Source organism: Pseudophryne corroboree, chromosome 5, assembly GCF_028390025.1.
Source record: "Pseudophryne corroboree isolate aPseCor3 chromosome 5, aPseCor3.hap2, whole genome shotgun sequence".
Lineage (NCBI taxonomy): Eukaryota > Metazoa > Chordata > Amphibia > Anura > Myobatrachidae > Pseudophryne > Pseudophryne corroboree.
The window spans coordinates 759,907,034-759,925,886 of record NC_086448.1 but is presented as its reverse complement, the minus strand read 5'-3'; the positions used below and the strand labels follow the sequence as shown (position 1 = coordinate 759,925,886).

The 18,853-nt window shown below is 47.8% G+C and overlaps 1 protein-coding gene across 3 annotated transcripts in view; it reads left to right on the top strand.

Annotated features, from left to right (window-relative positions):
* RGS22 (regulator of G protein signaling 22) overlaps positions 1-18,853 on the top strand; it is a 273,655-nt gene that overhangs the window by 125,425 nt on the left and 129,377 nt on the right. For all 3 annotated transcript variants that reach the window (XM_063924195.1, XM_063924194.1, XM_063924193.1), the window contains exons 15-16: positions 15,942-16,136; positions 17,432-17,524. In XM_063924195.1, the coding sequence (XP_063780265.1) occupies positions 15,942-16,136; positions 17,432-17,524 (288 nt within the window). The remainder of the gene's footprint in view (positions 1-15,941; positions 16,137-17,431; positions 17,525-18,853) is intronic.

The window sequence follows — 18,853 nt, the reverse complement described above, 5'->3', positions numbered from 1 at the left end:
ATCAGCAGAGTGCAAGGACGTTGCGCTCGCTGATTGGCTTACGAGACCTTTCAGTGACAGCAGTCATGGGGGGGTCTCTCTGCATTCGGGGAAAGGGGTCTCATGTGTCAACATGGGACCCCTTTCAGTTCGCTGGTCGGGTGTTCGTTTTCTTTTTTTGACAAGTACGTGGATTTATCTCTGGACCATGGATCAGGTGAGTATAATTATCTTTTATTTTCAGGTACCCGTGGATTCTACTTGGAGAAGAGGACCGACTGCTTCGTGTCAACATAGGTAAGTATGTGTGTGTCGGCAGTGTGTAATAAAGTTGTACTTGTCACGGTGTGTGTCTCCTGTTTTTATTTGGGTATTTTTTCCCCAGTAGTACTACAGGTACCAGCGGGCCCGGTTTTCCTCCGCATGCTGGTACTTGTGGTTCTCCAAGTACCAGCTTGCGGGGGAGGCTTGCTGGGACTTGTAGTACTATTGGAAAAAACAATATTCTGTCATTTTACTCAAGGCTATCAGCCTCCCATCCGCAGCCCTTGGATGGGGGGACAGCCTCGGGCTTCACCCCTGGCCCTTGGGTGGCTGGGGGGGGGACCCCTTGATTGAAGGGGTCCCCACTCCCCCAGGGTACCCCGGCCAGGGGTGACTAGTTGGATATTTAATGCCACGGCCGCAAGGCACTGTATAAAAGTGACCACCGGCTGTGGCATTATCTGTCCAGCTAGTGGAGCCCGATGCTGGTGTAAAAAATACGGGGGACCCCTACTCTTTTTGTCCCCCGTATTTTTTGCACCAGCACCAGGCGCAGAGCCCGGTGCTGGTTTTAAAAATACGGGGGATCCCCTGTCAATTTTCCCCCCGCATTTTTAGAACCAGGACCAGCTCGAAGAGCCCGAGGCTGGTTATGCTTTGGAGGGGGGACCCCACGCCATTTTTTTTCTGAATTTTACCATTCCATCTAAAAAAAATATATATATTTTTTTAAAAATATATAAATAAAACTTGTGCCTCCAAAAAAGACAAACCAAGTACCTAATCCCTTCTAATATAAATAGATATGCTATTATCAATAAAAAAAACACCAAAAAAAACATGTTTTAATTTTTTTTTATTAGTTTCACCCACCAAAGTGTGGCGGATTGAAAATGTCGAATTTACTGTCTAAAAGCACTGTTGTCGAATTTCCAAACTTCAATTGAATACACTTTGGTCGAATTGCAGCACTTGTATCATTGCAGAAAAGTCGAATTTGACAAAAGTCGAATTTAAAAAAGTCGAATTTTGAAAGTCCGTTTTTTGGACGGAAAGCACTGAATTGTATTGACGATTTTTTTTTTTGGGCGAAAAATTCCCGAAATTCGACAATTTCGGGAATTCGACCGCAATTGCATATACCCCTTAAGGACTGATGCAGACTTGGACACAAGTTGTCTGTAATTGCTCTTGCATTGTGTGTCAAAAAAATGGGGCAGCGTGGGGGTCAGACTACCATGATCCAGCATACTTGACCTAGGTCCCTTCATTAGTATAAATATAACAAAGCAAAACATGGCTAAAACCTTTCAGACCCTAGAGGTCTCTTTCTTAAGCCTCAGTGGCGGAACTTTCAGGTGACTGGAATACAGGTAGAATCCTTTACATCAACACTATTATTTAAAATCGGACAGTAACCCTGCAACAACCATGAAACATATGAACGGTTATATGCTTCAAACTTTACAAGTAACTTTACCATTAGATGGTTTTAATCACCGATAATGTAAAATAAATTGGGTAGTTTTCTTGTCCGAAAAAAATGTCAGGGCTAATTGGATACCCCTTCATTATCCCCTTCACTAACTTGATGCTGCCTCACTAAACTAACTAAAACGATAGCACTGGGATTTTATTTTGCAAAGTGCAAAATAAGGTCCTTCTTCTGCAGATCCAGCTTTTCATTAGAGCCAATAGGAATGGCAGTGGCAGCTTCCTTGACCCTCAGGTTCTGCTGCAGTCAGGAGATGGCTGCTGGTCTGTGTCCAGTGTCGGACTGGGGCATTTTAGGGCCCACCGGGGGAATGCAGTGGTAGGGGCCCATGTTTAGGGGTGTGGCCAGTCTGCAGAGGTGGTGGGGTCTGTCACCTCATTGGTTTGACTAACCATTAGAGAGTGCAATGTCTGGGCCCCTTCATAAATATATACAGTAAATTCAGACGCTGCATGCATGATAATGTACCAGATTACTTATCAGCAATGCATTGTAGAAAAATACACCATAGTACAGTACAAGGTAACATATGTATAATGTATAATTCAAGTGCACAGTCTGGAACCTGATTCTTAAAGCAGGAGGAGGGCCCCCCAGGCAGTAGGGCCCACCGGTGGTTTCCCCTGTACCCCTGTGGGCCAGTCCAAACCTGTCTGTGTCTTATTGCTTCTTCCTCTACCTCTATTATTCTCTCAGTCTCTCTTGCTTTCTCTGTATTTCTTTCTGGTGAGGGAAATAACTGTGATGCATCAGCTCTCTTTTTCTGTTATCATAGAGACTTGGGAAATTTACTAAAGTGATAATTTTTTAGAAGTGGACATGTTGGCCATAGCAACCAATCATATTCTATTTATTATCTTCTATAAGGCGCAAGATGAATGATAAGTAGAATCTGATTGGTTGCTATAGGCAATATCTCCACAAGTTTTATCACTCGTTGATAAATAAACCCAGCAGTTTGTAGTTTGTTAATCCAAGATGTCTACTAATATTGGCATTAGCTATTACATCCGTAAACATTTCTTCATAACATTTTATCATGTTTCATATTGTTGAGTGGTTTTGTGCTGCTGCTTTATTACTGGGTACTGCAAATGCTGCTGATGTATTATTGTGCTATATTACTGGGCATTAGGGTACTCTAGGCATACTGATGGGCACTATAATTGCCGCTGGCATAATACTGGGCACTGTAATTATTGCTGATATATGAATAGACTGTACTGCTAATGGTGGTTTATTACTGATCACTAGTGCTGATATATTATTGGGCATTACATCTACTGAGAGGAATACTAGTTTCTATAACGTCCTAAGTGGATGCTGGGACTCCGTAAGGACCATGGGGAATAGCGGCTCCGCAGGAGACTGGGCACAACTATAAAGAAAGCTTTAGACTACTGGTGTGCACTGGCTCCTCCCACTATGACCCTCCTCCAGACTTCAGTTAGAATCTTGTGCCCGGCTGAGCTGGATGCACACTAGGGGCTCTCCTGAGCTCCTAGAAAGAAAGTATATTTAGGTTTTTTATTTTACAGTGAGATCTGCTGGCAACAGACTCACTGCAGCGAGGGACTAAGGGGAGAAGAAGCGAACCTACCTAACAGGTGGTAGTTTGGGCTTCTTAGGCTACTGGACACCATTAGCTCCAGAGGGATCGACCGCAGGACCCGACCTTGGTGTTCGTTTCCGGAGCCGCGCCGCCGGCCCCCTTACAGAGCCAGAAGCAAGAAGTGTTCCTGAAAATCGGCGGCAGAAGACTTCTGTCTTCAACAAGGTAGCGCACAGCACTGCAGCTGTGCGCCATTGCTCCTCATGCACACCTCACACTCCGGTCACTGATGGGTGCAGGGCGCTGGGGGGGGGCGCCCTGAGGGCAATATAAGACACCTTGGCTGGCAAATTTACACCATATATAGTCAGGAAGGCTATATAGGTGTAAAAATACCCCTGCCAGAATTCCAGAAAAAGCGGGAGAAGTCCGCCGGAAAAGGGGCGGGGCCATCTCCCTCAGCACACTGGCGCCATTTTTCCCTCACAGCTCCGCTGGAAGGACGCTCCCTGGCTCTCCCCTGCAGTGTACAAGCTACAGAAGGGTAAAAAAGAGAGGGGGGGGGCACTAAATTTAGGCGCAGTATATATTATATAAGCAGCTATAAGGGAAAAACACTCATTTATAGTGGGATCCCTGTGTTATATAGCGCTCTGGTGTGTGCTGGCATACTCTCTCTCTGTCTCCCCAAAGGGCTTTGTGGGGTCCTGTCCTCTGTCAGAGCATTCCCTGTGTGTATGCGGTGTGTCGGTATGGCTGTGTCGACATGTTTGATGAGGAGGCTTATGTGGAGGCGGAGCAGATGCCTATAAATGTGATGTCACCCCTTGCGGGGTCGACACCTGAGTGGATGGTGCTGTGGAAGGAATTACGCGACAGTGTCGACTCCTTACATAAAAGGTTTGACGACATACCAAATGTGGGACAGCCAGCTTCTCAGCCTGTGCCTGCCCAGGCGTCTCAGAAGCCATCAGGGGCTCTAAAACGCCCGCTACCTCAGATGGCAGACACAGATGTCGACACGGATACTGACTCCAGTGTCGACGACGATGAGACTAATGTAACTTCCAGTAGGGCCACACGTTACATGATTGAGGCAATGAAAAATGTGTTGCACATTTCTGATGTTACCCCCGGTACCACAAAAAAGGGTATTATGTTTGGAGAGAAAAAACTACCAGTAGCTTTTCCTCCATCTGAGGAGTTAAATGAAGTGTGTGAAGAAGCGTGGGCTTCCCCTGATAAGAAACTGGTAATTTCTAAGAGGTTACTAATGGCGTACCCTTTCCCGCCAGAGGATAGGGCACGTTGGGAAACATCCCCTAGGGTGGATAAAGCGCTCACACGCTTGTCAAAGAAGGTGGCACTACCGTCTCCGGATACGGCCGCCCTGAAGGAATCTGCTGATAGAAAGCAGGAGGCTATCCTGAAGTCTATATATACACACACAGGTGTTATACTGAGACCAGCTATTGCTTCAGCATGGATGTGCAGTGCTGCAGCTGCATGGACAGATTCCCTGTCGGAAAATATTGATACCCTAGACAGGGACAATATATTGCTAACTGTAGAGCATATTAAAGACGCACTTTTATACATGAGGGATGCACAGAGGGATATTTGCCGGCTGGCATCTAAAATTAGTGCAATGTCCATTTCTGCCAGGAGAGGGTTATGGACTCGGCAGTGGACAGGAGATGCAGATTCCAAAAGGCACATGGAAGTTCTGCCTTATAAGGGTGAGGAGTTGTTCGGGGATGGTCTCTCGGACCTCGTTTCCACAGCAACAGCTGGGAAGTCTAAATTTTTACCCCATGTTCCCTCACAGCCAAAGAAAGCACCGTATTATCAGGTACAGTCCTTTCGGCCCAATAGGGGCAAGCGGGTTAGGGGCGCATCCTTTCTGCCAAAAGGCAGAGGTAGGGGAAAAAGCTGCAGCATACAGCCAGTTCCCAGGAGCAAAAGTCCTCCCCCGCTTCCTCTAAGTCCACAGCATGACGCTGGGCCTCCACAGGCGGAGCCAGGTACGGTGGGGGCCCGTCTAAAAAATTTCAGCAATCAGTGGGCTCGCTCACGGGTGGATCCCTGGATCTTTCAAGTAGTATCTCAGGGGTACAAGCTGGAATTCGAGTCGTCTCCCCCCCGCCGTTTCCTCAAATCTGCCTTACCAACCACTCCCTCAGGCAGGGAGGCAGTTTTACAGGCAATTCACAAGCTGTATTCACAACAGGTGATAGTGAAGGTGCCCCTACTTCAACAAGGACGGGGTTACTATTCCACAATGTTTGTGGTACCGAAACCGGACGGTTCGGTGAGACCCATTTTAAATTTGAAATCCTTGAACACATATATAAAAAAATTCAAGTTCAAGATGGAATCGCTCAGGGCGGTTATTGCAAGCCTGGACGAGGGGGATTACATGGTATCACTGGACATCAAGGATGCTTACCTACATGTCCCCATTTACCATCCTCACCAGGAGTACCTCAGATTTGTGGTACAGGATTGTCATTACCAATTCCAGACGTTGCCGTTCGGTCTATCCACGGCTCCGAGGGTCTTTACCAAGGTAATGGCCGAAATGATGATACTCCTTCGAAAGAAGGGAGTTTTAATTATCCCGTACTTGGACGATCTCCTGATAAAGGCGAGGTCCAGGGAGCAGTTGTTGGTCGGGGTAGCACTATCTCGGGAGGTGCTACAACAGCACGGCTGGATTCTAAATATTCCAAAGTCACAGCTGGTCCCTACGACACGTCTACTGTTCCTGGGATGGTTCTGGACACAGAACAGAAAAAAGTGTTTCTCCCGGAGGAGAAGGCCAAGGAGCTGTCATCTCTAGTCAGAGGCCTCCTAAAACCAAAACAGGTGTCGGTGCATCACTGCACGCGAATCCTGGGAAAGATGGTAGCTTCCTACGAGGCAATTCCATTCGGCAGGTTCCATGCAAGAACCTTTCAGTGGGACGTGTTGGACAAGTGGTCCGGATCGCATCTTCAGATGCATCGGCTGATAACCCTGTCTCCAAGGACAAGGGTGTCTCTGCTGTGGTGGCTGCAGAGTGCTCATCTTCAAGAGGGCCGCAGATTCGGCATTCAGGACTGGGTCCTGGTGACCACGGATGCCAGCCTTCGAGGCTGGGGGGCAGTCACACAGGGAAGAAACTTCCAAGGACTATGGTCAAGTCAGGAGACTTCCCTGCACATAAATATTCTGGAACTGAGGGCCATTTACAATGCCCTAAGTCAGGCAAAACCCCTGCTTCAAAACCAGCCGGTACTGATCCAGTCAGACAACATCACGGCAGTCGCCCACGTAAACTGACAGGGCGGCACGAGAAGCAGGACGGCGATGGCAGAAGCCACAAGGATTCTCCGATGGGCGGAAAATCACGTGTTAGCACTGTCAGCAGTGTTCATTCCGGGAGTGGACAACTGGGAAGCAGACTTCCTCAGCAGGCACGACCTCCACCCGGGAGAGTGGGGACTTCATCCAGAAGTCTTCCAGATGATTGTAAACCGTTGGGAAAGGCCACAGGTGGACATGATGGCGTCCCGCCTCAACAAAAAGCTAGAAAAGTATTGCGCCAGGTCGAGAGACCCGCAGGCGATAGCTGTGGACGCTCTAGTGACACCGTGGGTGTACCGGTCGGTTTATGTGTTCCCTCCTCTTCCTCTCATACCAAGGGTACTGAGGATAATAAGGAGAAGAGGAGTAAGAACTATACTCATTGTTCCGGATTGGCCAAGAAGAGCTTGGTACCCGGAACTTCAAGAAATGATCTCAGAGGACCCATGGCCTCTGCCGCTCAGACAGGACCTGCTGCAGCAGGGGCCCTGTCTGTTCCAAGACTTACCGCGGCTGCGTTTGACGGCATGGCGGTTGAACACCGGATCCTGAAGGAAAAGGGCATTCCGGAGGAAGTCATTCCTACGCTGATTAAAGCTAGGAAAGAAGTAACCGCAAACCATTATCACCGCATATGGCGAAAATATGTTGCGTGGTGTGAGGCCAGGAAGGCCCCAACGGAGGAATTTCAGCTGGGCCGTTTCCTGCACTTCCTACAGTCAGGGGTGACTATGGGCCTAAAATTGGGTTCCATCAAGGTCCAGATTTCGGCTCTATCGATTTTCTTCCAGAGAGAACTGGCTTCTCTACCTGAAGTTCAAACTTTTGTTAAGGGAGTGCTGCATATTCAGCCCCCTTTTGTGCCTCCAGTGGCACCTTGGGATCTCAACGTGATGTTGGATTTCCTAAAATCACATTGGTTCGAGCCACTGATAACCGTGGAATTGAAATATCTCACGTGGAAAGTGGTCATGTTGTTGGCCTTGGCTTCGGCCAGGCGTGTATCAGAATTGGCGGCTTTGTCATGTAAAAGCCCTTATCTGATTTTCCATATGGATAGGGCAGAATTGAGGACTCGTCCCCAATTTCTCCCTAAGGTGGTATCAGCCTTTCATCTGAACCAACCTATCGTGGTGCCTGCGGCTACTAATGACTTGGAGGCTTCCAAGTTGTTGGACGTAGTCAGGGCCCTGAAAATGTATGTTTCCAGGACGGCGGGAGTCAGAAAGACTGACTCGCTGTTTATCCTGTATGCGCCCAACAAGTTGGGTGCACCTGCTTCAAAGCAGACTATTGCTCGCTGGATCTGTAGTACGATTCAGCTTGCACATTCTGCGGCTGGACTGCCGCATCCTAAATCAGTAAAAGCCCATTCCACAAGGAAGGTGGGCTCATCTTGGGCGGCTGCCCGAGGGGTCTCGGCTCTACAACTTTGCCGAGCAGCTACTTGGTCGGGGTCAAACACGTTTGCTAAATTCTACAAGTTTGACACCCTGGCTGAGGAGGACCTAGAGTTTGCCCATTCGGTGCTGCAGAGTCATCCGCACTCTCCCGCCCGTTTGGGAGCTTTGGTATAATCCCCATGGTCCTTACGGAGTCCCAGCATCCACTTAGGACGTTAGAGAAAATAAGAATTTACTCACCGGTAATTCTATTTCTCATAGTCCGTAGTGGATGCTGGGCGCCCATCCCAAGTGCGGATTGTCTGCAATACTTGTATATAGTTATTGCCTAACTAAAGGGTTATTGTTGAGCCATCTGTTGAGAGGCTCAGTTGTTATCATACTGTTAACTGGGTATTGTATCACGAGTTATACGGTCTGATTGGTGTGGCTGGTATGAGTCTTACCCGGGATTCAAAATCCTTCCTTCTTGTGTCAGCTCTTCCGGGCACAGTATCCTAACTGAAGTCTGGAGGAGGGTCATAGTGGGAGGAGCCAGTGCACACCAGTAGTCTAAAGCTTTCTTTATAGTTGTGCCCAGTCTCCTGCGGAGCCGCTATTCCCCATGGTCCTTACGGAGTCCCAGCATCCACTACGGACTATGAGAAATAGAATTACCGGTGAGTAAATTCTTATTTTTTGCATTATTATTATTCTTCATTTGCTGGTAATTCTGCAATTCGGTTGCTTTCTAAGTTTTAAGGTATTTATCAAAGCGTGGAGAGAAATAAAATACTAACCAATCAGCCCCTAATGGTCATTTTACAAACACAGCCTGTAACATGGCAGTTAGGCTAGGGCCACACATAGCGTTTTAGCGCCATTTGGCAGGAAGGAGCGTTTTTGGGTTCACACATATGTAGCATCGCCGGATGCCGCAGAACAGGATCCGGCCAGGGTCACGGCGGGATTTCAACTAGAACACAGTGCGGCTCCGCTGCACTGTGTGAACACATACAGTACATTCAAATGTATGTGTTCTACTTGAAATCCGGTCGTCCTGTCATTCTGGTCAACCGCATCATGTTGTGGGGGAATCCGGCGGATGTGGCACTGCTGCATATGTGTGGACGGCCTCATAGGAGTCCCATGCGCTGGCTCCTTCCTGCCAAGTTGTTCCCACAGAACAGGGACCCGCTAAAACGCTATGTGTGGCCCTAGCTTTAGCAGCTGATTGGTTAGTGCATTATATCTCTCCACTTTATCTCTGTCTATGTTTTGATAACTGCCCCCTAAATGTGGCTCCATAGGTCATGCCAAGATCTTGTCATTCAGTCATTTGTTGCCTAGCTGTAACCACAGTTTGTTTGACCACATATGACCACATCAGATTGTTTTGTTGAGATCTGGGATTAGGGTCGCACTTCTGCGGCTGCAGCACTATTTTGTAGATGATACTATTAGGTGTATAGAGCAGTCAGTAAAACAGGTCATCTTCAATTTATGAAGCAGCAAACTATTATCTGAAAGTACGGTAACTGTGTAATGGCAGCCGCAGATTAAATGAGAGAAAATCAATACAAAAATCTGGCAAAAATGAAAGTTTGTTTGTCAAGGATACAGACTGACCCATCCATTACATAGACAATCGATTTGTCAGGAACATTAAACTAGTGTAGGTTGACCCAGGAAGTATGTAAAGGTGGGTACACACTGGCCGATATATCGACCGTTCTATTGAACGGCCGATATATTGCGGGTCCGTCGGCCAGTGTGTACGGGCGATATGTCTGTGAACTCCGTCGTTCACAGACATATCGCGTCGGCCCCGCAGCACAGCCGACGCCCAATATATCTACCGATATATTGGCGCATCGCTGTGTGTGTACGGGCGACCAGCCGCCCTCCCGTACACGTGCTGCGGCGGCCGGCGGTGATTGACAGCTGAACTGGGCGGGCGTGTACCCAGTTGATGTCAGTCCCCAACGGATCGGGCAGTGTGTATGCACAGCACACTGCCCGATCTGTCCATAGATATATCTGCCGATCAATTGATCTGCAGATATATCTGTCAGTGTGTACCCACCTTAAGAAGCTGGTCAGCCAGGTAGCTCAGTGACAAGTGCTGACTCTTGTAATGGGGCATACATGGGTGTTAATGCTGACAGTGTATTAGAGTAGACATTCTACTTGTTCTTTTTATGGGGTCTGAATTAATGGTTGAAAATCTCTAGTGCTGCTTTTTCTGATGTTGAGAAGCTCATTAGATCATCAATAATTATTTACCAATATCCACAATCATTTTTATGCCATGTTTTGAAAGACTTGGTTCTGTGGATTAAATACACCATTCTATAGAAATGATTAATTTTTCTTAACCCGTAGTAGCCTTCTTTGACCTTTGGTTTTGTATGACCTTCCTTTAATCCACTTTGTCACCCCACTGGGTAAGAACCCGATTCTTGTATCTTGCACTGACGTTTTTCCTCCACATCACAATGCTATTGTTCTATGTATGGTTTGTTAAGTGTGGGCCCCCAGAGTATTACATTTTCTGGAGAGAAGACATTTCCACTGGAGCAAATTAGTGTGTGATGGGTTTTTAGGATTTTTTTTAGTATAAAGGGAGCAAGATCAGGGTATTATAAAACCTGAGATTGTTTTAGATCTTGAACAAAGCTTATGTAAGGTAACTATCCAGTGTTTGCTAAGTATTGTCCGAGGCCAATTCTGTGCTTCTTGTGATCAGCGGGTAGTCTTGCACCTGTGCAGTTACAGGATTCAGGGCCTAAGGGTGTGTACACTTTTTACTTGCGATTTCCCTTGAACTCCCCGGAGCCCAGCACCACAGATTTTGACTAACTTTTCTTGAGATATGGACTATGGGGTATATGCAATTGCGGTCAAATTCACGAAATTGTCGAATTTCGGGAATTTTTCGCCCAAAAAAAAAAATCGTCAATGCAATTCAGTGCTTTCCGTCAAAAAAACGGACTTTCAAAATTCGACTTTTTGAAATTCGACTTTTGTCAAATTCGACTTTTCTGCAATGATACAAGTGCTGCAATTCGACCAAAGTGTATTCAATTCAAGTTTGGAAATTCGACAACAGTGCTTTTAGACAGCAAATTCGTAATTTTCAATCCGCCACACTTTGGAGGGTGAAACCACTAAAAAAAATTTAAAACATGTTTTTTTTGGTGTGTTTTTTTTTGGTAATAGCATATCTATTTATATTAGAAGGGATTAGGTACTTGGTTTGTCTTTTTTGGAGGCACAAGTATTATTTATATATTTTTTAAAATATATATATTTTTTTTATAGCTGGAACGGTAAAATCAAGGAAAAAAATGGTGTGGGGTCCCCCCTCCAAAGCATAACCAGCCTCGGGCTCTTCGAGCTGGTCCTGGTTCTAAAAATGCGGGGAAAAATTTGACAGGGGATCCCCCGTATTTTTAAAACCAGCACCGGGCTCTGCGCCTGGTGCTGGCGCAAAAAATACGGGGACAAAAAGAGTAGGGGTCCCCCGTATTTTTTACACCAGCATCGGGCTCCACTAGCTGGACAGATAATGCCACAGCCGGGGGTCACTTTTATACAGTGCCCTGCGGCCATGGCATTAAATATCCAACTAGTCACCCCTGGCCGGGGTACCCTGGGGGAGTGGGGACCCCTTCAATCAAGGGTTCCCCCCCCCCCAGCCACCCAAGGGCCAGGGGTGAAGCCCGAGGCTGTCCCCCCCCATCCAAGGGCTGCGGATGGGAGGCTGATAGCCTTGAGATAAATGTCAGAATATTGTTTTTTCCAGTAGTACTACAAGTCCCAGCAAGCCTCCCCCGCAAGCTGGTACTTGGAGAACCACAAGTACCAGCATGCGGGAGAAAAACGGGCCCGCTGGTACCTGTAGTACTACTGGGAAAAAAATACCCAAATAAAAACAGGACACACACACCGTGACAAGTACAACTTTATTACATACTGCCGACACACACATACTTACCTATGTTGACACGCCGACTGCCACAGTCTCCGACGATCCGAGGGTACCTGTGAAAAAATTATACTCACCTTCCAGCGTCCAGAGATAAATCCACGTCCAGAGTATAATCCAGGTACTTGGCAAAATAACAAAACGCAAAAACCCGTGCCAGCGGACTGAAAGGGGTCCCATATTGACACATGAGACCCCTTTCCCCGAATGCAGAGACCTCTCCGTGACAGCTGTCACTGAAAGGTCTCTTCAGCCAATCAGCGAGTGCAACGTCCTTGCACTCTGCTGATTGGCTCTGCGCGTCTGAGCTCAGACAGCGCATCGCAAAGCCTCTCCATTATATTCAATGGTGGGAACTTTGCGGTTAGCGGTGGGGTCACCCGCCGGTCAGCGGCTGACCGCGGGTAACCCCCCCGCTGACGGCAAAGTTCCCACCATAATGGAGAGAGCTGTGCGATGCGCTGTCACAGCACAGACAGCGCACAGCCAATCAGGTGAGCGCCACGTAGTAGCGCTTCCTGATTGGCTGAAGGGACCTCAGTGACAGGAGTCACGTGGGGTCCCGGCACATTCGGGGAAAGGGGTCTCATGTGTCAATATGGGACCCCTTTCAGTCCGCTGGCACGGGTTTTTGCGTTTTGTTATTTTGCCAAGTACCTGGATTATACTCTGGACGTGGATTTATCTCTGGACGCTGGAAGGTGAGTATAATTTTTTCACAGGTACCCTCGGATCGTCGGAGACTGTGGCAGTCGGCGTGTCAACATAGGTAAGTATGTGTGTGTCGGCAGTATGTAATAAAGTTGTACTTGTCACGGTGTGTGTGTCCTGTTTTTATTTGGGTATTTTTTCCCCAGTAGTACTTACAGGTACCAGCGGGCCCGTTTTTCTCCCGCATGCTGGTACTTGTGGTTCTCCAAGTACCAGCTTGCGGGGGAGGCTTGCTGGGACTTGTAGTACTACTGGAAAAAACAATATTCTGACATTTTTCTCAAGGCTATCAGCCTCCCATCCGCAGCCCATTGGATGGGGGGGGACAGCCTCGGGCTTCACCCCTGGACCTTGGGTGGCTGGAGGGGGGGGACCCCTTGATTGAAGGGGTTCCCACTCCTCCAGGGTACCCCGGCCAGGGGTGACTAGTTGGATATTTAATGCCATGGCCGCAGGGCACTGTAGAAAAGTGACCCCCGGCTGTGGCATTATCTGTCCAGCTAGTGGAGCCCGATGCTGGTGTAAAAAATATGGGGGACCCCTACTCTTTTTGTCCCCCGTATTTTTTGCACCAGCACCAGGTGCAGAGCCCGGTGCTGGTTTTAAAAATACGGGGGATCCCCTGTCAATTTCCCCCCCGCATTTTTAGAACCAGGACCAGCTCGAAGAGCCCGAGGCTGGTTATGCTTTGGAGGGGGGACCCCACGCCATTTTTCCCCGGGTTTTTCCCGTTTTTTCCCGTTTTTTTAATTCGCGGCAAAATCCGGCAAATCGTCCGTTTTTCGCCCGCGGGAATGTCGAATCCGTTTTTCATTGAATATGGTGAATTCCGGCAGCCACCTGCCGGAATTCACCTGTCGAATTGTGTCGAATTAAAAAAACGGCGATAATTTGCCGCGATTCGCCCGCAATTGCATATACCCCTATGTGTGCTTACGATTTTGGCTTATTTGAGATTTTGACTTATGTGAGATGTCATTGACATGAGAGATGAACTAGATAGTACACTGATCTAGCAAGGATTGACTTGCCTGCACAGTCTATCTTTTCTTGCGATGCCAACCTGGCGGGACTGCGCATCGGGATCAAATCGGGATCGCAAGGTGACTTTCACCTTGCGATCTGCACTAACTTTTCTTGCGATTTTGACTATATATTCAAAATCGAAAGAAAATATCTCACCGTGTGTACACACCCTAATTCAGCATGGGTCGTAGATGTGCGAAAAATCGAACATCTACAACCGATTACACTGACGTGGGGGGAGGGGGCCCCAGCACAGGACAAGTCCGCCCCGCATGATGGATCCTGTGTCCCCCCCCCCTCGCAAACAACGCTGACGCTCTCGCATGTTTAGGGTTGCCCCCTGCCTACGCAGCCTAGCTGCTAAGGGTTTTGTGTTGCAGAGGCCGTGTGTGACGTTCCATGCTGAATCGGCCCCATAGTCCAGACTTTCTATCACTTCTAACATATTACCAGTTATAAGCTTTGCTTCCTTATCTGGGTGTCAGTGTTTTATTTGATTATGTTGCTGAGCCTCTCCTTTCTTTGTTCCTGACTATGGGAGTAATTCAGATCTGATCGCAGATAGTGCTACGATCATTTACTCCGACTTGCGGGTGGACGCCCAGCACAGGGCTAGTACGCCCCGCATGTCGGACCCTCCCCTGGTGAGTAGCTCCCTGCCAGCGTAGCTCCTACGCACTGGCGGGGGGCTAGTTGCAGCGTCCCGGGTCGCAGCGCCTGCATTGTCCGGGTCGCACCCCGCCAATGGTGTTCTAACGCTGTTTGCACACCCCCTCCCACCCCGTGACCGCCTCTGCCTGTCAATCAGTGCACACTCCACATAGAGATTCAGACTGCAATTAGGCCCCACAAGCATGTTTAGGCCTACAGTTCGGAATGGATTCTCGATCTATGGGCCTAATTCAGAGTTGAGCGCAGCAGCAAATTTGTTAGCAGTTGGGTAAAACCATGGGCCTAATTCAGATCTGTTCGCTCGCTAGCTATTTTTTGCAGCGCTGCAAACAGATAGACGCCGCCTATAGGGGAGTGTATTTTAGCTTTGCAAGTGTGCAAACTCGTGTGCAGCCGCCCTGTACAAAAGCAACTTGTGCAGTTTCTGAGTAGCTCTGACCTTACTCAGCCGCTGCAATCACTTCAGCCTATTCGAGCCCGGAATTGACGTCAGACACCCGCCCTGCAAACGCTTTGACACACCTGCATTTTTTCACTCCCAGAAAATGGTCAGTTGCCACACACAAACGCCCTCTTCCTGTCAAGCTCATTGCGAATGGTCGTGCGAATGGTTTCTCCGCTAGAACCAGTACACAACAACGATCCGCTTTGTAACCGTACGGTGCGCCTGCGCCTTGCGGTGCATACACATGCGCAGTAGTTACCTGATCGCTGCGCAGCGAAAAACGCTAGCGAGCGAACAGATCTGAATTAGGCCCCATGTGCACTGCAGGGGAGGCAGATATAACATGTGCAGAGAGAGTTAGATTTGGGTGGGGTGTGTTCAAACTGAAATCTAAATTGCAGTGTAAAAATAAAGCAGCCAGTATTTACCCTGCACAGAAACAAAATAACCCACCCAGTGCACATGGTTTTGCCCAACTGTTCGCAAATTTGCTGCTGCCCAACCAAGTGCATATGGTTTTGCCCAACTGCTAACAAATTTGCTGCTGCGATCAACTCTGAATTACCCCCTATGTTAGATAATGATGGTAACCATATTGATCAACGACTGTAGCTACATGTAAAAGAACATAAGACCAGTAGATTACCAGTGAACACAGTCTATTCTATGGGAAAGGGCAATGCTAAGCGAGAAGTCCATGATAAGCCTGGAAAAAGTGGCTAATCTACCGGTGACCATTACAGTATAAAAGAGCCAAATCCCCTGCTCTGTCTGGAATAGCCCAGGATCTTTTCAGTAGTGATCCACTCTTGAACTTAAATTGATCCTTTGCGCAAAACCATCAAAACTTAAAAGATGTAAGATATTTTCCAATCTACAGTATTATTTTCATAGGTTTCCTACTTCAGTTCTAGAACTGGATTTCTGACTGTAAAAAATGTACATTCTGAAGTTTAGACTTGAGTTACATGAAACGTTTCCTAGGTCTGCTCTCAAATTTTTTCTTTTAATCAAATTCAAATCCCGTCTAAATGTATTAAATGTTTTGCTGACCTGCCTTTGTTTCTCTCCTCCAGATGATTTTTGCCAATTATCTTTCCCCTTCGGCTTCCATGGACATAGGTGTTGACCAGATCACAAGAAAGGAGATTTACCATAAACTCAATCCACCCTTTGAGGATTTATTTGACTCGGCTGAAGAATACGTCCTCACACTTCTGCTCTCCGCCTGGATTCAAATGAACGAGTCAGACAGGCAGGCCTATGAGAAGGTCATTTTATACACCTGTTCCGTACAAGAGAGAGTCATCTGATTTTTGAGTGAAGCCATTAAGGCGCCCATTTATCATTGATCGCATTAGCAATGCAGTCTGGGCACGATATTAGCTTTATCGTTTATAAGGCTATAGAATGTATGGAAGCGAGGATGGCTGTTGAATGGAGAAGGATTTAATGTAAAACCAACCTTAAATAAGTTAAACTACTAATACAATTCTAATTATCAAAAACATGCATTTGAAAGCAAAACAAACATTCAAAGGGCCCCATCCACTAGAACGATATGTCTAGAGGCTGAAGTCAGAGGCGATTTCCCTTGAACTCTCCCGGGAGTCTCCCGGGAGTGGTTCCATACGATTCCAAACGATTTGGTACAATTTGACTTTCTTTGCATGCGACATATCACAGGCGATTTATTGCAATGCATTCACAGGTACCATAAGATATATCTGATGGGCTGGATTAGGGTGCTAGGGGGGCAGGCAACAAATCGCAGGCACAAAAAACACACCTTTTTCCATAGGATTCCAGGCAATCACGATATATATCACGAGTGCAGCACTAGCGATCTAGGGGAACTGATCCGACGCTCATGGGGCCGCACATCGGATCGGATCGGATACACAGCCAAAATGCCTGATTTCACACAATATATCAGCCCGAATTGGGCTGAAATCGGGCATTATTGTTCTAGTGTATGGGGCCCTTTATTTATAGACAAACTAAGAGTTTATAGTCATTCAGAAATGGTCTGTGAGTCAAGCTCACAGACATGGGGGAAGGGGGGGAATTCAATTAGCCCCGATAATTTTTCGCCCAATTTTTTTTCTGGCCAACCCATGATATATTCACGGATCTATGTATTTTCGCTGCCTCAATCGTGAAAACAGGGTAATTATCAGGGATTTTTTTGTTGGGGGGGGGGGGGAATCCCTGATAAGTGCTTTAGTGGGCTAATTCAATACCCCCATTATCTGGGCCCTGGCCAGGGAAACGCTACGTTAGTGTAAGATCTGTAGGAACGGGGTTAGGCTAGGTCGTTGTCTGTAGTAGTTTATTACAGTTAGAATGACTATTCTGTACAGTCAGCTGCTCTTCATCACACCATACTCCGTGCAGAATAACTGCTGTTAGCACAGTGATGAGGGATGGTTGGATCTAAGCACACTCGGAGCTTCTTTGCCCTCACTGGTCAGCTGGTCTTCCCAATCATTTGTCCCAGTAAACCCTTCACTAGCTGAGAGGTCGGCAGCATTTCTTCCTGCTTTTGTTTTATTCTTTTTATTAGGTCGAGCTGGTTGAAGAATCGCGACAGCTGGAGTCAGCTAACTATCAGAAACTCCATGCTTTGCTACAGGAGAAGGCGGCCAGGAAGGGTGAGGTGAGATCAGAGCTCCACGCACTGTATGTATGAGAGACCTGTACCTTGTGCAGAGCATCACTGATTAGCAACATCCATTGTCATTCAGCCACTCTGACCTGTAAGGAGCACATAAACTGGCTACTGGCCATTGCTATATATATTTAAAATCCCCAGGGCTAGTAACGGGCGGAATGATCACCGGAACAGGCCACGCGGCCTGTCACGGAGGGGGCCTGGTGACTCTGGTCCATCGGCTAGAGCAGGGGTGGGCAATTATTTCAGCTGAGGGGCCACTTGACACTTTCTTGTCAGTATCCGAGGGCCACACATAAAATAGCAGCTCCCCCCCACCCACGTGCCAAAAATATAGGGACGTGGCTTCATGTGGAAGGGGCATGGCCAAAAAATAATACAGATTCATATTAGGCTGCTCAATAGTCTCCATTACTCAAATTGGGCCACACAGTAGCGCCACTTACACACATTACACCAGGTAGAGCCCCTTTTACACACATTATGACAGGTAGAGCTCCCTTATACACAGTATAGACGGTAGAGCCCCCTTTTTACACAGTACGGAAGGTAGAGCCCCCTTTTACACATTACAGCAGGTAGAGCCCCCTTTTACACATTAACATTTTATTTGGGATAATCATTGCGCAGCAAGCAAATTATCCAGTGTATTATGGCCCCTGGGGAAAGGTGTGACACAGTGATAGAACACGGGGGTGTAAAACAGTGACAGAACACGGGGGGGTGACACAGTGACAGAACACGGGGGTGTGACACAGTGACAGAACACGGGGGTGTGACACAGTGACAGAACACGGGGGGGTGACACAGTGACAGAACATGGGGGGGTGACACGGTGACAACACTGGGGTGACAGTGACAGAACATGGTGGGGGTGACACAGTGACACGGCGACAGAACACGGGGGTGTGACACGGTGACAGAACACGGGGGTGTGACACGGTGACAGAACACGGGGGGGGGGGGTGACACAGTGACAGAACACGGGAGGGGTTGGTACAGCTAGAGCTAAAGATCTCTACCCCCAACCTAACAACAGTCTGACGACACTGCCCGCACACACAAATACACACACACACACACACACACACACACACACACACACACACACACACACACACACACACACACACACCTTTCTTTCTTTCACTCACTTTTTCCATTAACTCACTGATCTGGCTGGCAGTGCAGGAAGGATTGATCTGCAGCAGCCTGGCTCTTGTCCCGTGTAGCTCCGCCCCCTGAGGTCCTGTGTTGCCCCGCCCCCTCGTCGGCATGTAGCTCCGCCCCCTTTTCGGCTGAACACAGCCGTTG